The sequence below is a fragment of the Octodon degus genome, unplaced genomic scaffold, assembly GCF_000260255.1.
Source record: "Octodon degus isolate 3935 unplaced genomic scaffold, OctDeg1.0 scaffold00086, whole genome shotgun sequence".
NCBI classification, from domain to species: domain Eukaryota; kingdom Metazoa; phylum Chordata; class Mammalia; order Rodentia; family Octodontidae; genus Octodon; species Octodon degus.
The window spans coordinates 2,028,020-2,055,032 of record NW_004524662.1 but is presented as its reverse complement, the minus strand read 5'-3'; the positions used below and the strand labels follow the sequence as shown (position 1 = coordinate 2,055,032).

The 27,013-nt window shown below is 31.4% G+C and overlaps 1 protein-coding gene across 8 annotated transcripts in view; it reads left to right on the top strand.

Moving 5' to 3' along the window:
* The window catches only part of Mipol1 (mirror-image polydactyly 1), a 349,459-nt gene that overhangs the window by 40,425 nt on the left and 282,021 nt on the right, over positions 1–27,013 (top strand). For all 8 annotated transcript variants that reach the window (XR_002822316.1, XM_023721848.1, XM_023721844.1 and 5 more), the window contains exons 4-6: positions 15,502–15,721; positions 17,262–17,394; positions 18,682–18,787. Coding sequence is in view for 7 of the 8 variants with exons in the window: in XM_023721848.1 (XP_023577616.1) it covers positions 15,502–15,721; positions 17,262–17,394; positions 18,682–18,787 (459 nt within the window). In the remaining variant the exon portion in view is untranslated. The remainder of the gene's footprint in view (positions 1–15,501; positions 15,722–17,261; positions 17,395–18,681; positions 18,788–27,013) is intronic.

Below are 27,013 nucleotides of genomic sequence, written 5' to 3'. Positions count from 1 at the left end.
TCCCATTGGAAATAGAAACAGGATACTCTTTTTATTACAAGCTCTTAAGCATTACTAAGAAACAAAGTAAAATGTAAATGTAGTATCTCTGAGTGCTTTTCAACAGTAAACTGTTACGTGGTCATTTTGATAATAACAAGGTTCATGGGATTTGTCTTAAAGCACAAAATAGTTCATTCTATCTTACATAAATCTATAATTTATATTAGTTATTGGATATTATTTCATAATTTTTAGCATATTGAGTTAATTAATACCTGTACTACACAAATATGCCTTTACATTCCCTTAAATTTCTTTATAGAGAGTACTGAAACAATCATTCTTTTCCAGGCTTTATGTAGAAACAGTGCTGAAAATATTTTAGCTAAGAGTTGATAAATTAGATAATATGATAGATATAATCCTTTACATTTTTCATTGCTTTGTCATTATTGTCATCTTGGAAAATACAAAGCTAAAGTTGGTAGTTAAGAGTAAAGATGTCTGCAAAGTTTCTTTAAATAGCTTAAAAATAACCCTGAATAAATTTGTTTAAGCTGATAGAAACAATATGGGTGTGAATAAATGTCTGTTGTGTATGAGCAGCTATCTCCTGACCTCTTAAGAAGAACATTGTTTTGACAATCTTTCCACTAGATTGTTTTGTGAAATCTTTCTACTCTTTTGTCTGCTTTAAGAAATAAAATAAAATAAAATAAGTAGGGAGTTTATCTTTATGCAAAGTCACCCCTCAGAAAGAATTTGGCCTGTGGTTGGTTGTTTCAGCCATTTATATTTGCCCTTTCTGTCACTTTGTGTTCTGAGTCTGAGAATTCACCCAGTTGTTTTCCAAAAGTATTCGGAAAAAATTGTGTCTGTACTGAACATGTACAGACTTTTTCTTGCTTGTGCTTCCTAAACAATATAGTTAAGCAACATTTATATGGTCTGAGGTAATCTAGAGGTGATTTGAAGTAATCAGAAGGATTGTGAGTAGATTACATTCAAATTCTACATTATTTTGTATACGAGACTAAAACATCTGAAGATTTTGGTGTCTGGGGAATCCTGGTACCAATCCCCAAAGGAAAATAAAAGCATGACTGTACTTATTTACTTAACTATATAAGAAAAGAGGCATGGAATTCAAAAATCTTTTTGTGTCGCTATTTGGAATAGCATCTTAAGTTTCTTATATTAAATTTGGTGGTTTTTACTAGCAGAGACAAGATCTAGTGGTTTCTCCATACAACAATCATTTCAAAATAATTTATGCATTATTTATGGATCAATATGTCTGCCATAAGTACACAGTTACGGTTATATAGATAAAGGTAAGAACTGGATACCAGTTACATTTCCATTGGAGAAACTCACTTAAAATTTGAAACCTTTAGGGGTCAGTATTCCCTAAGAAAGGTTCAAAAAGGTTACTGTGCCTACCAAAATTAATTTTTAAATCTGCACTCTATTAAATTGTCTTATTAATTGAAATTAAGAAATGATGAGTATCAAACAGGCCCAAGAAGCTTTAGACAAAAACTATTTTATGAATTTTCATTTATTTGTTATTTTCAGGAATCATTATATTTAGTATGTGTTTTACACATGTAGTATCTTCACTTATATATTATCTAAATTTAGATATGGATCATATATTGCAGGATTTTTTCTTTAAGATTAAAGTGAGTATAATTCTTAGGATCATTTTTACTCGTATGAAATGAAGTAAAAAATCATTCTAGAACTGCTTGTATTAATAGAATCCTTACATGTTGTAGTTTATTGAAGGTTACTAAATATTTTTTAAAATCTTGTCTTCATAAGTTTAAATAAAACGAAATCTTCATTCTCTTTATTTTAGGATTAGACTGATGATTACTGTATCTTTTATAACTTACTTTTATGGGCTTCAGGAATTGTTGTACTGAGTATAATTTACAAAAATTTCCTGTTCTTTTAGCTTCTTATTGAGTTAGAATACTGTTTATTTTTAAATTTTCACTTGGCATATTGACCTGTAACATTATCTTCTTTTATTATTTTTGTTTCATTCATTTTTCTATGTGCAAGGTATGCTTTTTTAACTTTTGTTTACTTGTTGTTCTCCAATGGAATTAAAACTGAAGCTATTGCATGATTTATAAATATTTTATGAGTAGGCAGCTAAGGAGACACTCTTAACCAATAACTGTTATACGTTTAGATACTGATTATGACTAAAACGTGATTGTAGAATCACATCTTTGTTATAGACTATTTTATGTTGAAGGGAGGAAGGAAATAGCAAGTCCATTTTTTTAGTTCTTCTAGTTCTGCAAACATAATACTGAGTATCATTAAAATATGGTTTTTCAAAGAAGTATAGCCCATATTTATATGTTTGATAGAATATAATCAGATTCAGTAATATTTATGTAGGGTAAAATCTAATGTCTGTATTAACATTCTAATTGTAGTAACAGTCTTCAGACCAGTGATATCACAGAATAGATGCCTTTTCCTTTTGGCACTTATGAATTTAAGATTGAATTTAAGAGTTTTCTGTATGCCCTTGAGGGGTTAGAAGAAAAAAAGGAAAACTCATGAGGTCTGATTAAGTTTACTATTTAGCTCCAAAGGACCTAGTTTAATAGAGTGCTAGTAGTTTCTCAAACATGACCATCTACAGTATTTGAGGGAGTACTAGTAGGATCCTGTCAGTTGACCACTAAGGATTGATTTGTTTCCTGAGGAAATGCTGAGGATGCTCTTGGAATAATAACTCAGGTTGTATTCTCTCAATAAAAAATTAATTTAATTTGAATGAATTTATTGTACTAGAATACTGCTGATTTTTTAAGCTTGCTATGAATGATTATGCTACTACTCTTAGCCTCAGTTGAAAAATAGAATAAAAACAAAAACAATATTAAGAGTAATTCAGTTTTCTGGCTGAATTTGTTATTAGCTGTGTTTTGATAGTCATCATTTATATTTTACTTTGATGAGTTTATGTCATATATTTGTTTTTAAGATTTTTTTGGTGGTGTGTTAAAATTTATTTTCAGAACAATTTTAGGTTAACAGCAAAAGTAGAGAACATTACCAAGTTCCGTGTACTTCTTACTCCGTATATACAAAGCCTTCCTCACTTACCACACCCTATACTACTATAATACATTTTTATTAGAATCCATGAACCTAGCCATAAATTTTTAATCAGGGATAAGTTTGTGAGATAAAAGAATCAGTTTTTGTCTTTTCTTTCTTATCCTTTCTTTCCTAAATTTAGAGTGTCTTTTAAATAACTTCAGGCCATAACTTTTCATGTGGAATTCTTAGTACATTTTTGACCTTCTGTTTTATTGCAATAATTATAAAATTTTTAAATTTTTCTTTTAATTGACCCTCCTTTTCCCTATTTCTGTTCTATAGGTATGATTTTTTCTTTGTAGAACTTGTAATTCTATTTTTTTTGTTGTTGTTTTAAGGAAATAACAGCTCTATTTCTTTTTGGTTCTATTTTTTTAATGTGCAAGACCTTTTAAATTTGTGAAAATTATGAAAAAAGTTAAGTAGATGAATCTACTTGAATATGTCAAAATTATTTTGCTTCATTTTAAATTCTCTTTTTTAAAAAAATCTATGTTCCTCTGTAAGAAAATTCTCATTCATTTTTGGCTGTGGTCTTTCACACCGGAACACTTGTAGAACATGTATTTACAGTACAAATCCTAATATGATATTGCTAAATCATTGATATTCTAGAAATTAGAATTTTGCTTTAATGTCACTGTTTTGGTTTTCTATATTTCCTATAAATTTCTGAGTAACATTAGCATCTTGTTAATGTAGGAGACCTACATCCACTGGAATATAGACTGAATTAAGGCTATTTACAGAACTGATCCTATAAAGAGGACTGTAGAGAGGGCTGCTATGAATTTCTTAATTTAAAGATAGAATACTTTTAAATTTTTTCTTCAATGGAAAAATTATATGTTTACTGTATATTTATTCATTTCTTTTTGTTATAAGTAAATCAGGAATAGTAGAATAAAAATCTTTTGGAATTGTTCTATAATTACCCAAACTTTTAGTTTCTATCATCTAGGATATTGTTCCCTTTGTGTGAGAATTTCAAATACTATTTTTCTTTGTGATTTGCTTGTTTGCAGGGAATATGAAAAGGCAAAGAGAAACTTCAAATTTTTGAATTGTTTAAGTAGATTATAGTGTAAATAATTAAATTGAAATATACTGAGGGGTGCTGGAAGTATAGTTCTTCGGTATATAGTGTGATTAGTGTATATGAGGCTTTAGGTTCAATCCCTAGGACACCTCGATCCCAATCTTATCTGTAGGTTTTGTGTAAAGTTGATAGTCATTTGAAAAATGATCAAATTATACTGATATCATGTAAGGTAAAAAGTTAATAGTTATTTTTTAAAAAGTTGTATTTTGACTTCCACATTTACTTTTTGACCATTCTGTATTTTATATATAAGCTTTTAGTGCTTAAAAATTAGGATGTTAATGGGTGAAAAATGAAAATCAGTCAGTTCATATTGACCACATTATATCTGTGGTATAGAAACTATGTGTGTAAGTTTTTGCTATTTCAGTATTTTAGAAATTAATAATTGAATCCTTCATTTTAATGCAATTTTGTTCTTTTTACCTAATAATTTGGTATACCCTAACTCAATTGACATCACTAACAATGCTCATTAGTTTGAACATTGTTGTGTAATGGTATAATTAAGTGAAGCACAAAATAGAAAATTTCTTGTTAAATATTCTTTCTGTCCTAGAAAACTAAAAAAATACATAAAAGAGAAACTCTAAGCATATTAGGATATGTAAGGGTTATTTAACATTAATTTTCTTGAACCAATGGTATCGGAAGAAAGAAATATGATAGGAAAGACAACAAGTGTGAGGTTAAGATCTCGTTTTCTGTTCAATTTCTAAGATACAAAGTATAGAGTATTCTAGATTCTTTTGTCAAGTTAAAATATGTGTAAAGAAATTATAATGTTAAATAATTCTTATTTTAAATAGATGATTTTAAAATCTATATAAAAACAAAATCTGCACAATATGAAGTCCTTGAAGCCTTTTATTCAGTTGCTTTTAAGAAATGGAAGTTCAAAAGCAAGCGGTGATTAGAGGCCAACAATGCTGACTCTTCCTTTCAGAGACGTTCATCGTCCATATTTTATAATCAGCCAGTATAGAGTTCAAGAGGATGACAAGATTACATTAGTTCAGGTAAAGAGGTAAGGACAAAAAAAATTTTCATTAAAAAGCAGACCTCAATCTCCTGAGAACGCAGTAGAAACTAACACCAGACACTTCCTCTGCATTTCTATTAGGACTTTTACTTTCTAAGATGTTCTGTATTGGCCCTTCATTACTTATTTTGTCTTTAAAGTATCTCTGCCCCTCCCCCAAGTCATTTGAAATGAACACATTATCAAAAAACAAATTTACTTTTCTGAGGCTTTTTTTTTTTTTTAATCTCAAGTACTTAATGCTTTTCTTAAAAAGTTTAAAGTGCCAACTCTTAGCCAGGGTCTGATGATGCTAGAGGGTAACTGACTAACAAGATACTTGTTTAGCAGTCACAGTTAATGAAGTAGCTTTCGTACCTTCTCCTTTTACCCTTGTGTTTTTGTAGTGTGGACCTATGGTAAATTTGAATAAAATATATCATTTGCATAGAAAGTTATGTAATGATGCCATATAGAGTATAATAATTTCCAAAAACCTTGTATTTAAAATAACCTGAATTACAATGAGAGATAAACAGAATATTTACCCATCCCTTATGAGCTGCTGCTGATATGTAAATTTATTCTTCTACTTTGCACAAATATACTTTTGAGCTACTGCTTAAACACTTTGAGGTCCTTAGTCAAACAGTTTTAATGATGCCTCCAATATTATGAAAGTGTGACATTTGATGAATGTCTCATATAGTTTTGATATCTGGGCACATGTCAACAAAAAAATTGAGCATTGGTTTGTCATGCAACACCTAGATAATTTATAATTTTACTGTTTATATCCATCTTGACATTTTTTATCTGCCAAAGGCAGGTTTCATTTGGAATCTTAATCTGAGATTTATTTGGTGGATCTGGAAATCATAGCTAGGGTTCCCACAGGAAATGGTCCATCTACCAACAGATTAAATGGCAGTTCTGCAGTTGTTAGGGGAGCTCTGCATTTAACACACATGCATAGTCATTCAGTCAGCACTGTGGAGAAAAATTAAAGTAGTAACCCAGGTTTAGGAACAATGTAGCTAAAAAGTCCCATATTTGCTGAATGACAAAGGGTTATATAGCAGCATTTCATTTTATTATTCGTGCTTGAATTTCTTGTTTGCTTTGTTGAGTCTGCTGACGAATACTAATAAATGCCTGCAACAATCCAGAGGAGAGATGCCTGGCAACAAAGCTATGCAGTGGACCTCCCTGATCTTCTCCAGTTCACAACCTGACCTTTTGAAAAATTGGTTGGGCTAAGCTGCAGAATTTGGGTGTAATGGTTATTGTTAACTCCAGCTTTAGGATTTATTAATTTGTGTGATCAAGACTTACCTATACTTCAAAGTTTCAAAAGACTAGACACAATCACCCATCCATTAGAACTAACATTGTTTTAGTGATTCCCACTTAGTGTCTGACTGGTGATTCTTCTATTTTGTTTTCCAAATCTAAAAATATTCTTAAACAAAATGAATAGCTTGTATGAGCAAAGTCTATTCTTTCTCTTTACATGTATTATGGGAAAATTTGTCTTCCATAAATGATTTATGAAATTGTTAAGTTCGTAGATAATTGGGGTATGTTTGTACCTTAACAAAAACTACATGGTTATTAAACCTATTTTATATGCAATTGCAAAGATTTATACTTAGTTCATTTGTCTTTAGTTACCTTATATAAGTTATTTCTTTAGGAAAATTTTAAAAAGGCTAAAAAGATTAGAAATTTATTGCTAATGGCCAAGTAGCTCATATCACTGGGAAAGAAAAATAATAAAATTTACTGTTTTTTATTTAATAAATCAAATTTTAGGGTAGTTTCCACAATTATTTTAGACTAAATAATATTTTAATGTTTTCAATAAGGTGTACAAGTTTTATAAACTTTATTTTGTGTATTTATAAGTAATTAGCCTAACCCTTAGGAGATCACACTATATTATTGTGCTCATTACCTTAATATGATAAAGAATGTTGAAGTTGAAAATGTTAAACATTATGATTAATTACACAAGTATGTATATATTTTAAATAGTTTTTATGAAAAAGTCTGAATTTTTTTCCAGTAGAACAAATATTGATGTACTCATTATTTCAGACTTTATAAAACAAAAGCTTTTAAAAAATTTGTGTCATAGCTTCGCCTTACATATTTTTTAACAATAAACAACAAAAGTCCAGCAACTTCCATGAATAGCCAATGAATAATTTGAAACATTGTACAGTGTCAATTGGCTATAATAATCAGAAGTAAAATAACATCACTTCTTCTTTGTGCCATTTTTGTTTATTTGAATACACATAGATAAAACTATATATACATATAGGAAGATAAAGGATGCAACTTATTTTCTCTAATGAAAATATCCAAATGAATAAGTTATATGATGTTAACAGGTCTTACGATTTTCTGGCTTTATAAACCTTCCTAAAAGCTATTTCAACATCTTGTATCTACATATAGGCGCTACTCTCTACTGTGTTTTTAATTCCCCTCAATGTATGTGCAATGTATTTATTAGAACTATATGAGACTGTTTACCTGTGCTCTCTATGGAACCACTAGCCACACGTGACTGTCAGACATTTAAAGCGTGACTGGTTCTACCTGAGATATGCTATAAATACAGTACTAAAAGTAATGTAATATCTCTCAAAATTATTTTTTATATCCTGTTGAGATAATACGATGATGCAGTTACTAACTAGTTTTTATTTCTTATCTAGTATGTTTACTAGAAAATTCAAAGTTATGTAAGTAGCTTGGAAAATACATCTCGGATAGTGCCAATATTACTGAGACCATTTTCATTCTGCCACCACCTTTTGTTTACTTCTTAAGTATTACTCTTTTTATCTTCTCAGAACAAATGCATTTGTAAATTTCTTTAACATCCTTCTCAGCATGCGACATCTTATCAGCACCTAATAAGTATTAATATCGTTTTCAGTTTTGAAGTATGTTTACTTTCCATATATCTTTCAAATAGTTTTTCTTTTCATTAGTTCATTTAATTTTAGTGAATTTAAAAAAGTAATATATCTACTGCATTTTTTGCTCTGTGGGAAGATGAAAATAAAGGGATCTTATAAACTAGAAGGGGAGACAAACAGATGAAAAGAAATAAGCTGTGAGGCTACCTCTATGTAATTATTTTTTATAATGCATCAACCACATGTTATTAATTTAGTGATGGAATTCAAATATATACAAAACAAAAGTCTCTTACAATTTCATTTTTGCTGTACATGGAGATAATTTAAAAGTATATTGGCACTTTTATGTAAAACCTATGAAAAGGGCATGAAGTATGCAGACAAATTGAAAATTATAAGGTTTTTGTCTCTAATGGCTGTTGAAACCAAGAAATGAAAAAGTCCTGAGAGTTAGTATACTGTCTCCAAGTAGCAAGTTTGCTTTTTTTTTTTTTTAAAGACAAAAGCCCCCATATTACCTCATTTCCTGTCGCTCCCCAATTTGATTCTATGAAGGATAAGAGCTTATGATGTGCTTGCTATGATCCTGATTGTAATTAGTCTCGTGTACCAATATAAAGAGTGCTAAAATTATGCTACAGAAATGTTATTTAAATTTCCTATTTTCCTGTGATGAAATTTAGTTTACAGAAATGTACTTTCTTTGAGATTGAATTTTCTTTCAGGATCTTTCATTATGTCAGAATCTCTAAATTTCAAAGCAATATTACTTGTTAGTCTTATAATCTGATACAAACTTTATTGAACGATCACATATTAATTTCAACTTTTAACCTTAAGAATTTCCTATTTGTTTCTTCTCATTGAGTTAATTAGCCTGAATTAACCTTTTTTAAAAATTTCCTTTTTTTCTGTGTCTCCTGAATAGTTTTATAAGAAAGCATTATAGAATATATTGATTTGTCTGAAGGATTGTTGTCCAAATAGCTATGAATATTTCCTGAAAAAAAATCACATGTATTAATAACAATATGGTTGGTTAGAATAGTCCTACTGACTTTAGCTGTATAACTATATGCTAGCCACAGACTATGAAATAAATTTGATTAGGAAACATTTTCAATATGTGGAAACTAGAATAATAACCACAACAGTACATGTTATTTTTGCTTTTATTCTTAATATTTGAGAGAAATTAAATTAATGTATAATTAATTTTGAATTGGAGGTTGTATATGATTCCAAGATGGTGATATTTATTTCATGGAATGGCATAAAAAATCAAAAGATAAACTTTTAGCAAAGCACATTTAAAGATATTAGCTAATGTTTATTGAGAATGTATATTGTGCTGATACCTTTCCCGCAGATTTCTAGAATCATCCACCTTGCAACTGTCTTTTGAGGTGGATGCTTTATTTTGTACTTTGTATTGACTGGGAAATTGATGAAAGTTTAATTTGCTAAAGATTGTAGAGCTGTATCATAGTTAGAATTCAAACCCTACAATTTGTGTTCAGAATCTGTATATTGTAGTTATCCTTGGAAAGTAAATACATCAATGATTATTGTACTTATAATCCCTAGATGATCAACTTCTCTTATTCACATTTGTAGTAGTAGTAAACTAGTGTATTATGACAGAAATTTCTGATGTGCTTGTGGTTTTCTATTTTATTTTAAAAGCATTAAAAGTATGCATCTATGTGAAAAGCAAACCCTCTGCTTCACAAAAAGGATAGTGATATTTATCAAAAGAAATACAGTATTTTTACATATATGCAGATAGTTACATAGTTGGTAATATATTTATGTTGCTTAAAGAATTGGTAAGCATCATTAAGAGCCATTAGTTAATATTATTATTTTGAAACTAATATATATATTTTTAAAGACTCCTTAACCCTTCAAAAAGACATCTTTTAAGATGTAGGATGAGTATATAATTCAGTCATCACACCACTTACAGTGTAAGAACAGTACATATATTGATAGACAATCTGGGAAAGAAAAGCAAGTAAAGTCAAGGCTTTTGTCCTTTTTAGGTTTATAAAGTCAGAAAACAAGGCTTAAGTAATAACTCCTTTTCCTAACCTATACCCGCCACAAAAGATGCAATTAATGGAAGTGAGGACCAGTTGTATTAACATGGATCAGAAAGCAACATTAAAAAATTGCCTCCATTGTAGTTCATTTTAGATGTAAATGTGCCTAAAGAGCACCTGTAAGAGGTAAGAGATTCATTTATTTGAATGTATTTCCTCCTTCTGTCCTAGTGTCTCTTCTTGTCCCAAAGCTCTCAGGTGGCTGCGATGTTGCTATTCTGAGTAACTCCAGAGGATCCCTAGAGACAATTCTAGCTCAACCACTCTGAAGAAACAGCTCTGTAAACAGTATTGACACCCCCCCCCCAGGGGAACATCAAATCCGTTTACACAGATACCAGTTGTCACAAACTATTTACAAAGCCAGACAGAACAGAATTTCCCAGCGTCTAAGAATCTCTGTTTGATTCTAGCCACCTCCTCACTTCTGTAGAATACTTATGAAATAATAGTAATTTTGGTTAGGCAGCATTATTTCTGAGGTAGCATCAATTTAACTGATTATATTTTACATTGATGTGTAATTATCTGGAGAAATGAACTTAAAAGGAATTACAAAGCCTTTTCTAGGATACAAAATGCTATCATAGTACTATTAATTTTCTAGACCAAATGAATTGAAGATTGAAGAATAGCTTGAGATTGTTGGTAATACTGACAGTTCCAGAAATAAAGCAAAAGAGCCAGGCTGTTTCAAGAAAATTGTGAAAGTTACTAGCAAGATTGATACAAAGTATTCAAAGCATATAATGCAGCTAACCAACACACACTATCAGTATTAAGATTTCAAAAATCTTCACCAAATCCACTTGACTTGCCCAGATACATAAACTGTTTCTAGAAATAGCTCTAGGTGGCATTTTAGAGGCATTGTGGTTCTCTGTAGTATTATTTATTGATAATGTGAGGTACCTTTATCTGGTAATGATAGCGTTAGACAGTAACAGCAAAAATTGGGAAATATATTTCTTTGACATTGACAAATTCCTATGCCCATATAAAAGTGTATTCCAGAATAGCAAATAAAGAGATAGAGAATAGTCGTAAAATACTTCCTTTTAAGTCTGAGAAAAGAACATCAGACTTCATATGTTTATTACTTATAAAGAGATTAATTTATTCTCTAATTCCATGTGGAGAAATGAATTTAAATATTAATTCAGTCATAATGATAGAACAGTTAACAATGACATTGATTAAACGCTGATGTGGATTACTAGAGTTTTTATTTTAGACAGCGATAGAGAAGGAGAGATGTGAATAAAATTTTAGCTTTAAGTATTCATCTGCATAGAGATGAGTTTGAATCAGAAGTGAATGGTTTATTTGTTTAATATTTATCTTATAATCAACTAGTATGCAAAGTAGTTTTATAACTTTGCTTTTTTGGCATTATGTTAGCTTTTCTGTTTATGTTTTGAAATGAATGTCTTTCAAAATTGGTGGGCAGTACCAAGTAGCTCACCTAAAGCTTTTGTTAACTTCATCCTATTATCACTTCATACAGATCTTTATCTTGGGCTAGAGAGGTTAAGGACAATTATTAGAGACCGAATTTAGAGTTAATAAGTGGTACTCTCTTTTCTTAGTTGGAGAAGGAACTAATCCAGAAATTTAGTTGGGCTTTGAATAAGGGAAAGAAAAATTGTCAAAATACAAGATCTTAAAATTTGTCCTCAAAAGTCAAAGTACATTGTGCCTATAGCTTACTCTTGAGTATTTAAGAAATAAATGTGTATATATAAATAGAAACAAATAATGAAAGAAGTGTGCTAAAGTGTTAGTGTTTAAGGGAAACTGGGTTAAAGGTATACAGGAATTTTTAGTACTTGTTTCACAACTTTGAGAAAGACAGTTTCAGAAATTAAAAGGTAAAGAGAAGACTATTATTCTGCCATCAGGTTTTGTCAGCTTTTCCATCAGTTCTGTCTTTCTGTAGTGTAACTTTTGTTACTGAGAATTTGTGCATTGGGCATCCATTTTTTTTGTCACTTTCTTGCCATTTTTTATGGATCATTTGGTGTTTCAGAAGTGGTCCCTCAATTTCTTCCTCTCCAAATACCTTCTTCCTCTGTTTCATTAATCCATTTCCCAGTGAACTATGCCGTAGACTTTGTCCTGACCTGTTACTTGCTTTAGGAATTTTCATTCTCTATTTTGTCATTACAGTAAGAGAAATATCTTGTATTTTCTGAATCTTTTCTTCTCTGTACTGATTCTTATTCCTGTTCTCATATTAGTTTGTCCAACTTTTCTTTAGAAGACTAGCCCTTTTGCAATTCATTTTTTTACATATTATTACTTGTCCTTTTTAAAGCAAATTCCTTTGCAACGTCTTCCTAGAGTTTTCAGTTGAGTCTGAGTATGTTTGACATTTTACATGCTTTGTAGCTCTATTACTACATTGGGTTCAAATCATTACGTCAGTAGGCCATCCTGTATGTATTCTATAATCTTTACTGGAATTGTCTGTTATTTATTTATATTTGTCTTTCTTCTGCCACCGGGAATGTAATGTCATACAGGCTCCCTGTATGATCAGAAAATCATTAAATAGAAATATTAATTAGAAAGATCAGACTTGCTGTACAAGTGATTGAGCACTGATGTATGCTAATGCAGTATGGAGAGGAAGAGCACAGAAAGCCTTTTAAGAATTGAAAAGTAATTTGCTGGAATCCTCCTTGCCAAAATAGTTGCTTAAAACAGAATAAAAGACAGAAAGGTGAGATATTTTCATAACTCAATATCGTTTACTCTAAATTCTCATTAGAAGGGTACAAATGGTCTGATTTCCAGAAAAAGATTCATATGTGTGAGGATCCCGTCAGATTTGGACTCAGAATCTTTTACTACTAAGAAAAATTTGAAATACCCATAAATGGAGCCAAGTCACCCAATGTTGATTATTTAAAATATTAACATTTGAAATGTTTTAGACTTAAAATTTGGAAAACTGTCAGAATTTCTAAGTTTATTTTAATACCACTTAAAGGGGCTATAATTATTAAGATTCATGAGGGATCAACAAAGAGTCCTCTTACTGGAAAAGGTACACATCTGCCCTAAGAATTTGGAGAAGATAGTCCTGTTACAGGTGAGGTTACCATGATTTACCAAGAGTTCAGAGGCTTACAAAATATGACATTAGGATAGGTTAAACATGAAGAAGGAGAGCTATAAAATTAGTAAGCACATAGCAAGTACAGAAATCAGGGATGGGATAAATACCAGAAGTTTAGGAGTAAAACAATGAAAGGAGAAAAATACTGATCTAGACCTAGTAATGCAGACATAAGAGCACGGAATGAATTGCAGGTAATATTAAGTATGATTTCAGATGAGTTAGAGATTCAGGACTGAAGTAGTCGGTGTGGAGCTGGTGACTCTCATGGTTGGCAGTGTTCCTGGATCATCCTGTTTCCTTTCTGAAGATCCTTGTAACTCATGATGGAGAATAGTATAGGCCACAAAAATTTTTTATGTTACTGGGGAGAATGTTTGTTATTTTGACTTTTAAGTAACTAACATATTTTTAATTTGAGTTACTTACAAAGATGAATGATGATGTTGGAAAGGATTTTTGTTATGAAGTAATACTATGAAGAATTTTCTTAATGTTCATTTATAAGACTCCTTCATTCAGATTTTAAGGCCAGTCCTAGAAAAGTAGGATGGTGACTGAAGATCTAAAGAAAAACAAGTAATAAATTTGAAGTGTCAAAAACTAGCTTTAGATATATAATTTCTGTTCCTATAAGGATTAAACAGCATATGCTGTTGAAGTATCATGGTTAACGCATGGTATGTAGTTGTGATTGTACATTTTCTCTTCTGTTTCATTTTCTGAAAGGGAAATAAAGAGTGATTTTCCCAAAAGATTTATGAGCTAACTTCTAGTTATCAATAAGAATCATTTCTGCACTTGAACCTTTTGACTGCCTAAAACAAACACAAATAATTTATTCAGAATATTTTTGTAAGATCATGTATTTATAAATGCACTTGTATGCTTGTATTCTAGAATAACTCTCCTGCATGAAAAACTTTTAAATTTCCGAGGTTCAAGAAAGTATCACTAAAATGCAGGTGGGCCAGGTGGTGGCACACACCTATAATCCCAGCGTTTCAGAGGCTGAGGCAGGATGATCACCATGAGTTCAAGGCCACTTTACTGAGTTCAAGGCCAGCCTACCCTGCATAGCAAGGCCCAGTCCTGGAAAAAAAAAAAAAGAAGTAGGTGATATTCATATGCTTTTAAAGTTAGGAAAGTATATATATATATATATATATATATATATATATATATATATATGAATTAACAAAACACTAGCTACAATTAGTATTTATGCCTGTTGATCTAAAATTTGCTAGTGACTGTTGGTTTTACATGTATATTATGTGATTCCTCCCAAATAAGTTTAGTATACCATTAGCTATAGACTGAGATAGCTGTTACTAGTACAGCTTAAAGTAATTTTTGTGAGGTAGCCAGGCATTATAAAGTAGAGATCATCATATGTACAACATAGCTGATAAGATGATAAAAGTGAATTGTGAATAATTCATTTTATATTATACCCATTTTAATATTATGGAGATGTCTACAAAGTAATAGCTAATATTTATAGATGTGTCAGCCACAAGGCCAAGTCCTTTATATGTATCAATGCAGTTCTCCTAACCACCTAGGTAAGTACTGTTATGTATACATTGTACAAATAGGAAACTGCTACATGAAAGGACCAAATCATTTGCCCAAGATTGTGCACCTGACAGAGCTGGAATTCTAACCCAGGTGGTCTGATCTCAGGGTTCCATGTATATTACCTCTGTGCTATAATAACTCATTGTTTCCTATTTTGAGAAATCTTGACATAAATACCAATAAACCTGTGAGTATATGCTAGGATCATCTAGAGAACTTCAAAGACATGAAACAGACACCACTCCCAGAACTTTAACTTAGATATTGTGTGGTTTGATGTGGGCTTTGGGTTTTGAAAAACTCCTTGCTTTATTACAGTGTATAGCCAATGTGTGGACCACTATCCTAAATGTTTCTTGACCATAAAAATGGAAAATTACTTCATTACATTAAAAGCAAGACTAGAAGTATAGTGTGTTTCCAGCTACAAGAGTAATTCTTTCTGCATAGTATTCATTTTATTGAATAATTTTTAATATATATCATGTGTTTTGTTTGTTTAAATATAGGTACAGCTCACATTAATATTGAACAAGACACTACGGGGAGAAATAAAAGTACACAGCTAGACGAACAGCTGGCTATGAATTCCGAGAGAAGCTTGATTCAGAAAGCCAGTGACTTAGTTAGTGAAGTCACAAATGAGAACACTGACCTGCTGGAGCAGAGACCAAGGAGCTTTCAGGTGGTCATTCCGGATCCAGATGCTGAGACTTCTAAGAAGTGCAAGTGAGTACTGCTGTCAGCCTTTGAGATAGAAAGGAAAAACTGAAAGAACATTTTCCCTTCCTTCTTTCTCTTCCTTTAGTTGTGAGCTAAATTTGGCATGCCATTAATTTATGTGAACATAGGTAATCTGCTAGTATTTTCTCTTATTTCCATGATATACATGTGTCCAGATAGTTAGCTGGAAAAGCACAGGGTCAGTTTGAAGGAAGGCAGTAAGGTTTCTTCGTTGTTCGATATTGTTTTCTGTGACCTTACATTACAAATATGGAAATAACTGTTAGATTGACTTGAATAGGTTAGTATTCATCAAAGCCAAACACTGGCAACATTTCTAGGATAAATTAAGCCCAAAGGTATGTTTTGGGTTTGGTTAACCCCCATTGTGCATCTAAATGAATCTGAAATCTTTACAGAGGACCTTGTACTCCACTATTTGCCTATTATTTCACTTAATTATTTCATTTTTACCCACACATCATGTCTTTCTCATGAAGGAATTTGAATTTTGAAATACTTGTGACTTTTATCTATGAGATTAAGGTATTTTGATTATTAGTCATGTGCTGTGAAGCTATAGTTCCAGTTTAAACACTTAATTATCTTTTTAGTCTGGACAGAATCATATTTTGTAGGATACTATTTTAGCAGAGTCTTTCATATAAATTTCTATTTTTATTTTCTTGAAAATTATTGGGAATATTTATGAATATTATCACATGTAAAGTAGACACTATATTGGTAAGTTCTTCTCCCTAGGTGAATTATGGGCTATGTCTTAGGTAGTAGAAACAGAATGAGTGAAGAAGGGTTAAATGTTTTTATGACCACAGGGGGAAAACAAATAGTAAGCTTGGTCCAATGCCAGGTGGTGACTTCTCTAGTATGTTTGCCTCAAGGGATAAATGGTAAGTAGTGCTGCTGTGGCCACCCCAGGAGGTCTCACTGAGAAATTTCTCTTTTGAGACTCCAAGATTAACCTATGCTAATAAATTTAATACAGTGCCTTCATATACCATCTCTTTTCCTTTATATTACTTGTTTACGAATTAATTCTTTTCTCAAGTAGTATACCAAATGTTTTAAAAAACCATTATAGTTGTCCTTAAATATCTGAGGAATACATTTTTTTGTGTTTTGAATAATGTAAATATGATACTTTTCATCTAATTTTACAAATTATTCAATTATTGTTTTCATTTTGAGAACTATAATGAGAATCCTAACCAGAAATACAAATTGAAGTAATTATTAGAGCTTATAAAAGCTTTTTCTGAGTAGTGTTTACTGAACTACAAGGGTCACTTACTAAATGCCTCCCATAAACTTAATTGTCATGGTTCATGCATTGGCTTTTCTTTGTGAAATTTACTTATCTATCTATCTATCTATCTATCTATATATCAATCATAGTATTTTCTTGATGTGGAATAAAAAGAAATTTAAAATTAGGTACTTTTACATAAGTAATTTAATGTTTCCATTTGAAGTATAATATGTATATTGTAAAATAATATATATTTACTAGTTTTCTTTCTTACAGCATTGTGGACTATAGAAAGAATGATCTACATTATGAATATATGATTCCTTATCAAGTTGCTTCAGATGTAAATAAAGAGACAGTAGCATTTCTTCTAAAAGAATTGGATATACTCAAAACAAACAATAAAGAGGTATAATGTGGGAAGCATGATCATTGTGCAATGTTCTTTCATCATTTGACCTAAATTTTCTTTGTTGGCCTACATTAGTCAGCTTTTATTGTATACTCTATGCAGTTGCCATTCCTTGCCATCAGAGTATAATCCGTTGGCTGTGAAAATAAATTGTTTTGTTTTCCTCTCCTGCTGATCTGTAATATCATTTATTCTAATTAATTAATTAATATTATTTATTCTTATTTATAAAGCTGTGGGGCCATGGGTACCTACCCCCAGAAAAGGCTCAATCAAGTGTTGCTGTTGTAAAACCTAAGCATTATGAAAGATAAAAAATATTAGGCATTGGTTTTATTTTTCTTTCTTAACTTTTTTTGTTACTATCTGTGTCCTGTATTTCACCACAGTAATATAGTGAATGAAATTAAATGTTTAAGTAGCAAGGCTTGCTGATATTGTCATTTAGTTTGAGTTATGTACTGTTGCATTTTGTGCAATCTCATTTGCCATATTATTTTTTTCCAATTGTTACTCTAGTTACATTCCTCTGAGCCTTATGTAGTTTTATTAAATAACGTCCACTTTGTATGCCTCCTTTTTAAAAAAATCCTCCATGTACTTTTCTTATTTCAATATTCTATTTTTCTGGATTTTATTATTCTTATTGTTTGATGCAATTTTATTAAACAGAAGCATGATGTTAGGAATGTTGATCATGTCTGTAGAAAAACAAAACAAATGATAAAAGCCTAGGAAAGAATTTTTTAAAAATTGGAAGCATTCTGTATGAGGGCATGAGACATTTTCTGTACTTTCAGTTAGCAGTTATTACATGCCAATTATGAGTCAGATGCCAGTGCCAATTTAAATGGAATACCATGCGATAACATTGACCAAAGAAGATTTGTATCAGATATTAAGATGAATATCTTTATTCATTTTGTTTCAAAATATTAGAATTACTAAGAGCTGTAAAATATGCTTTCAGTTACTTTATTAGGAGAATGCCTTCTAATGTTTTGTTTTAAAACAAAAGAATAGATGAGATTGTTTTGTAGTGATTTTTACTAGTATCCTTTTAAGTTTGTTTTTATAATTTCCATATCCTTAAAAATATAAATTGCTTTATAAAATATTTTGCAACTTTAATTTTTTCACTTGAATTTAATATATTTAGGCAACTCAATGTAATTTTTACAATGGTTACACTAGTGTTTAGGAAAAAACAAAATTTTGCTTTGGAATTATATTTGTGGAAGATGTTTGTGAGATAAAATTAACATGTTTTTCAATGTGTTTTAGCTTCAAGAAAAATTGATTAGAGAAAATAAAGAACAGAGAAAATTAAAGCTTAAACTGGAACTCCAAGAAAAATCAGTGGAAGCTAAAATTGCTGAAAAGGCAGCAGGTATAGTACTGAGTGTTAACATAAGGGCTGGAGAATCATAGGGAGGTTTTTATATGATGTGAAGTGTCTTGGTGCATACTAGCGCATTGCCTTATTTGCCAAAGGAGGGCAAGCTCTGTCGTTTTTTTTTTTTGGCTGGTTAGAAAATAGGTGGCTTTAACATCCTGGTACTGGTATTAGCAAGAGCTTTACCTGTATTCATACTGATTTGGGCATTAAATGCATTGTTAACACCATGTCAATCCAATCACAAAAAGGTTGTTTGTTTTGTTGGAAGGGCTGAACAAACAAGGGGAAATAATGATTACCAGTGCCTCTACCTTTCAACCAGCAGTTCAAATACCACTTATTGTTTTAGCTTGTTGAGAGGAAATACTTCTCCTTTGTATGAAGAGAGTCATATATTCATTGCCAATGGGAACCTGCATTTGACTCAAAAATCTGTTTTGTGCAATTAATAAGTTGACATCTGATAATGATAGAGATGTTTTCTCTGAGATTAAAATTAAAGGTTGCCACAGTTAAATGCTATAAGTCACTGTCTTACATATATTCTAGAGTCTTGTCTTTTCTCACAGGCTTTTGTAAGGAGAAAATTTTTCACCATATCTGATTTGTCACAGATCTGATCAAGGAATTCTAGTCTGTGATCTTCATCGTGTAAGCCCCTGTGGCTCTCTCCTTCCCACTGTTTTTGTGTGTCAAGGAAGATGAATTTCATAAAATAATAGACATTAGCATTCAGAGGCATTTGAGAGGTTACTTAAAATTTATACATATTTTAGAATAATTTTAAGAAATACTGATACTATTAGTCTGAGACTATAAGTCTGCTTTCCAAGTGACTTAAACTGGTTTATGTATATGAAAGAATTTGGGAATTTTATTGCAGAGGTTTGATGAATTATTATAGCCTATTTTCAAAAATATTCATGTAATAAATAGAAATAAACATTATTATAAAAACGTATCCAAGGTAATAATAAATAAATATTTCAACTGAATGCCAGATGTTAATGTTAAACTAGTAGAAAGTTTCTGTGTTTCACATTGAAATATGAAAGTAATATATTTGAAGGAAAATTAATAATATGTTAAAAAATAAATAACTCAAATATAGGTTTAGAGCAACTTGAGAGTTCCTGACCCCTCTCTCTCCCCCCCTCTCTGTCTCTCTCTCTCACACACACACAGTACATTTATTTGAAGAAACACAAATTTAACTTTCCATATGTCTTGTAAAAGTAGTTGGATAATTTAGTAAATCTGCAGAGCCTATTTATCTCTTGTTAGGAACTCATTAGACCAAAATATTTACTGTTTAACTTTTATATAACTAAGCATATGCTTTAAAAATTTATTAATTCATATATTCTTAAGTGTTTCCTGTGATTGAGCAACTTGAATCATGTATAAAATAAAAAAAAAAAAACAAATAGGTTGCCTTTATTCTTATTAACCATGTATTTATCACTAATAACAAAATGTTATTTTAGTAAATTTTAAATATATAAAAAAATTATTCAATGTAATCTAATAGCTGCCTAACGGGATAAAAAGAACAGAGCAGTTAGTGCCTGCTTGGCAGGTGCAGGATCCTGAGTTCGATCCCCAGTATCAAAAATCAAAAATAAAAAAATAACAGTGTTATATAGTTTTTCTGAAACAAAGCGATCTACAAACACCCACCACAAAATGATACAAAATGAAAATCTAAATATTTTTCAAAATATATCCTTAGTTCACATATTTCACTTATTTTAAAAAAGGCCTATTCTATTTTCCTTGATATATTAGAGAAAATTATTATTATGACATCATATGTTTAGCCTCCAATTTTGGCATACTCTCCTAATCCCATCTTTGCAAGTTTGTGGTGAACTTTCAGAAAAATGTAAATAGTGAATTGCTTAAGACTACACTTGTTAAAGGGCCGACCAATTAGCTCAGTGGATTACAGCGCCTTCTTAGGCAGATGCAGGGGCCTAGAGTTGGATCCCTAGGCCTGTTGTGCAGGCTCCGCCCCCAGGGTCCACTAAGGCAGTAATAGAGACTTGGTGTGATGTCGCGCACCTGTAATCCCAGCACTTGGGAGGCTGTGAGTAGGAGGATCACTAGGAGTCCAATCTACACAGTGAGACCCTGTAGACCCTGTCCTAAAATACAAAAAAAAAAAAAAAAGAAAAGAAAGAGATTACACTTGTTTGGACCAGCCAAATAGCTCAGTGAACTAACACTCCTGTTTAGGCAGAGCGCAGTGGCTGTGGTTCAATCCCCGGCCTGGCCTGTGGTGCCAGCCCGGACCCCATGGCAAGCTGAGACTGCGATTGAGACTGGGCATGGTGGTGCACGGCTGTAATTCCAGCACTTGGCTGAAAACAATCACTGTGAGTCCCATCTACATAGTGAGACCCTGTAGACCCTATACTAAATACTATATATACTAAACACTTGTTTGACTGCTCTGCCATAAGAGATAAGCCTGAGATATTTCTAGCCAAAAGGATGCCCTTTTAGACCATACTGAAGTGAAGTAAATCGGACACCATGTAATTACTACATTTTTCTGGTGTGAGAAACCAAGAGTGTAAATAAGGACCAAAATGTGTAACACATATTGTGAAGCAGAAAGAAAATGTTTAAATGGGGAGGGAATCTAGAGTGGATGATAGGGAAAGGATTGAGAGGAAAGAAAAAAAAAGGAAAAAATGAACACAGAGCTGTTCGTTTGAGACAGGGTGTTGCTATGCAGTTCAGGTTGGCCTTGAATTTTATGTAGCCTAGGCTGCTTCCAACTCACCACATCCTTCTGCCTCAGCCTCCTGAGTACTGGGATTACAGGCTCATGCCAAAAGCTTTTATAAATAGAGGACAACAGAGGTTGAAGGCAGAGTAGGTGAATGGGGAAAAAAATCAAGTTATATCATGTACAAGTCCAAATCCCTATGGTAAATGTGATCATTATGTATACCTAAATGTACCAATAGATGTAATTAGAAAAAGAATTCACTTTTCCTGAAACTATAGTAACTGTAGATCCATTGTGGCTCTTAAGCTTTTTCATAGTTTATCATTATTTATAATTATTTCATAGTTATTCATGTAATGATATATACATATATATTCAGTCTGAGCTGTGTAGCGAGACCAAATAAATAATTAATAAAACATAAGAATTCTTAAATAAACTTATTTTTTGTTGTTGTTACTGGGAATCAAACTTAGGACCTCATACTTAACAGGCAAGTGCTTATGCCACTGAGCTATCTCCCTGGCCCCTTATCTTCTTGATCAATACCAAGTGCATTCAAAAAGCAAACATAGGAGGCCACCAAGATAACGCGGTTGTCTAAGTGCCTGCCTAGGCAAGTGCAAGGACCTGGCTTCTATCCCTAGTACAACATGCCTTCCTGGCCACCCTGAGTGCACCCAGCCCACCACCAAGACCAGGTGTGGTGGTGCACGCCTGTAATGCCACTGCTGGGGAAGCTGAAATAGGAGGATCACTCCCAGTCCAAGCTTCGTAGTGAGACCCTGTACCAAATACATAAAATTAAAATAAAAGCAAACGCATCAACAAAAACAATCATGTCTGTTACCTTAATAAGAACAGTATATACCAATGATTACACATCATTTATCTTTGGTTTCTCATAACACGAAAGAACAAATAATTTCAGTGTGGATTCTTATTTATAACACTGTGTTTCTTCAGTCAAAAAGTATATTTAGTGAAATATATTATGAATATGTGTACATCTAAGTGGCAGTATTAAACAAAACATAAATGCTTAAAATATCAAACTATTGGGGCCAGGGAGATAACTTGGTGATCTAAGAGCCTGCCTGGCAAGCACAAGGACCTGGGTTCAACCCTTGGTACCATATTCCATGCAGGCCCCATGCTGAGCTGGCCACTGAAACTGGACGTGGTAGTGCACGCCTGTAATCCCAGAACAGGGGAGGCTGAGACGGGGACCACTAGGAATCTGAGCTGCGTAGTGAGACACTGTACCAAACAAATAAAAGATTAAAAAAATCAAATTATTCCACAAAAAAATTGTAGGTGAACATTGAAAATGAGAAATAAGATACAAAGATGTATGTCTACAAATTTTAAAATGTTAATTACAATATGAAGTAGTCTAAGGAGAGATCTACATGGAAAATATGATGCATATTGTATGTCTATAGATTGTTAAATGTTAAAATATGAGGTAGTCTAATAAAATATCTACTTTTGTATATAAATACAAAGGTTACCCCTATGGCAAGATAATTAACTGAACAGTAAGATAATTGTTAAATTACGACACACTTATACTATAAAACATTGTGCAATAATTAAAACATTTCTGAAGAATAGTTAATAAGCATAAAACTAAACTCAATGTTAAAAGAAACAGAGGGCACTTATTTATAACTTAGTTCTGTTAAAAGTATATTCATACATGCATATTACATAAAAGAGAAAATTTTGTTAGCTTTTAAACAGAGCTATTAATGTTTTGGTGAATAGTTTCTACCTTTTCCAGGATTTTTACAAACAACATGCACTAAATTTACTTTTTGAAAAATAAGCTTTATTTTCAGAAGATGCATTATTTTTTTAAATAAAGACCTCATACTAATCTTAAAGTAGTTCTTGTGATAGGGTAAGACATAAAGACCATATAAACCAGAATTTTATGAAAACCATATGATGACTGTGACCAGGTACGCCACATTACCCATGCTGTTTTTCTAATCTTTCAGATTTCCTTTATATTTATTTTTATGTCTCTATGTGTATCATGTAACTTATGTATATATTAACCCTTCTTGTCTTACCAGCTCATTGTATAATTTATAGAATATGGTTCTGTGAAAACTACATAAAAGCACATGTCCATCTCACAGGTAGTTTGAAGCAATTGGGAAGATGAAAAGCATTGGAGCCACATTGACCCAGGTTTAAATCACAACTTTAGCACTTCACATTGATTGTATGCTTGAGCTTCTTAGTCACTTAGTCACTTTTTCAAGCTTACTTTATCACATGGACAATGTGAATATTAATTAATTTACCAGACTATTTTGAGGATTCGGGATAATGCATGACAGCCCCTGATATATAACTGGTATTCAATAAGTTACAGCTTTAATATTGTGGTATTCTACTTTGTTTTATCTTCATAAAATTCTGTTTTGGTATCATTATGGGTAGAAGTCATGAGAAGATGTTTTTAGATTTTAGTTAAAAATAGATTACCATGAATAGATTTTAAAAGGGAAATAAAGTGAAAAATTGATGAAAAAAATGGGCATAAAAATTGGATTGTAAGATATTTCGAACAATATATATATACACACACACATACACATTTAAATAGCACCAGTACATTTTACTAAAATGTGAATCCAAAATGAAACACAAAAAGCTTGGGCTCATATATCTGTGGCTAAGTGTTCTTAGCAAGGAATGTGTTCTTAATGTAATTTATAAATTCTCTTTGCCTGTTGCTTTTAACAGGATGCAAACAGTGCTCTTCTGTGTGATCTTGTGAAATTTTTAAACTCAGCTGTGGCTTCTGTTAGGGCAAATGGGAATCAGTCTTTGCCTTACCACACATCATTTTGTTGTCATCATTAATTCTGTTTATTAGATGCTTAATTATTTCATAAGTATAGCACTAACTTTGCAAATCAAATAAGAAATAATTTTTGAGGATTTTGTGATATATTTGATGCTATATCAGGCACTGAGTACACATCAACAAATAAGGGTTTCTGACTTCAAGTATTTCTTTTTGCCTGCAGCTATTCTCAATTATAATACACCATACCAGTGTATGTAGCAGTTGTATGCTCAGACTTTGAATTCAGACCTTTCTTCTAATCATTTTGCCACTTATGCTATGTAATAGATGACAGTTTCATCAAACCTTCTTTATAACCTTCTACTGAAGCTGTGATGTTAAAGTGAAATAATGTTTATGGCGAGCTTAACCAGTGGTCACTCAATAAATGGTCATTATACTAATAAATAGTAATTGTGATTTCCAGCCTTATTTTTTCAAGACTCTTGTCAAATGGGCACAATTCAAAGTGTTCTGATAGTTTGTAGTTATGAAAATAACTGCATCATACTAATTAAGTATAAATACTGTAGTCCAAAGTTATTTATAACTATAGCTGTGTTTCACAAATAATAGGGCTTTTTCTCTTTATAAGTAATTTTTCGCTGAATTTTGACACAGGATCTTACTGCAATTCAGGATGGCCTTGAAGTCACTATGTAGCCCAGGCAGGCCTCAAACTCATAGTGATCCTCCTGCCTCAGCCTTCTGAGTGCTGGGACTACAGAGGTACACCACCACACCCAGTTTAAGTAACTTAAAAACCATTTCATTATTTGAATTTTAGTTTTCTGTTTTCCCTAATATTCATACTTAAACTTATGTAGAAGTTTTCAGATAATTAAAAAAATGTGCACAAAGAAAGAAATAAAGGGAACATACAATAAGTGGATCTTAGTTTTCCGAAAATTGAAACACTAGCTGTTCTTCCCTGTAAATTAATATTGGGAAACATTTATTTCATTATACTATACAAGACTTTTACTGTGTTTTGACTCGTTAAAATATATGCCTGGGTAATATAGTTTAACAATTGTTAGCATGTGTGGCTATTAAAAACTAAGGGCTATTTTGAAGAAATATAGCAAAAAACACTTGAGTATTTGTATTGAGGTAAATATTTTTTTCATCTAAAAATTATTAAATTATAAACATTTCAGAATGTATTTTAATTCAACTGAGTTTGACAATAAGAGAATATTGTATGGCCTGACTTACATGTTTATTTGCTTTTTTTTTTGTAGTACTGTGTTTAAAACTTGTAAAAATAGCCTGTCCTATTAAACCTTTTCTTTTTCCTAAACAGTACCAATAAGCATTATGTAACGTTTATTGTCTAATTTTTATGCACATTGTACAGTAATGTTTAAATTTTATATAAAATGGTTTAGTTTTTCTTATGTTATTTTTGTGACATTTAAAATATTTATATATCTTCAAGGTCTTTATTTTTCTATTTCTTAAAAGCTCACATTAAACCTTCTGCCTTATATGTTAGTTATTTTTCTTTCTTGCATGTCATCCATTAAAGATTAGCTGTGGAAGGTTGGAGCATGGAGAGATTATGAATGACAGAACAACTCCTGTAGAATAATAATCAGTTTTTGGTATTTAATGCTGTTTGACTTTTGCAGACACATTTCTTATTAACCTTTGGTACAAAGAGAAATCCAGGTTCCTGATATCTCATGGAGAAGATGAATTTAAGATCCTCTTCCAATTAAACTGAAATAAAGCCAATATTGGGTTTTAGCCAAAAGAACTCCTTAGTTGCTAAGTCCTGTGTTTATAAATTGTCTGTCTGTCTATTTATCTGTCTATATATCTGTCTATCTACTTATTGCATTGCATTTTAACATTAAATTCAATGGCTAAATAATTTGATTAGCTTTACTGAAACTGACAGTGTAAACCTACAAACTGGCTTTTTCTCTTTAAACAATTCTTTCTATGCATCCAAATATAGATTGATACTATGTAAATAACAAAACATATTTTCAGTTCTTCCTTATTATGGGGGATGTTGATTTGTTTTGATAGGGAAGAGAATACTATCTAGAGGGCCCCTGAGATTAACAACTGCAATTTGTCTACTGAGGTTAAAATGTAAATTATGTTAAAAAATACAGATAGATGTGTGACTTACCATTATAGCAAATATATTAAGACCGCCCACCTAATTCAAATAGAATAAAAATTGCTGTATAATAGAAAATGTTTGTTTCTTTGTTCAAAAAATTGTTGCTTTATATCATAGCTCAAATGATATTAACTATCTAACAATGAAAAGAACAAAATTATCCCTATATATAAAAAGTATAGAAAATAGGTATATTACAGTCTCATTTTTCTGTGTATATAATGGTGAGCATGAATAAAATGTGATAGCATTTCCTTTAATACTTGAATGACTTATTAGCATTAAATTATAATGGAGAATTAAATATATAGATACATTTATTTTTTAATTTATAATAAAAAAGGTTTCCAAAATATGACCAGTAATTTCAAATAAAAACAGAGGCCAAGGATTATGTAGAACAGCAGTTAAAATAGTAATTGAATATTGACTCTGTTACTATCTTGGCTTCAGAATTCTGTGAATCAG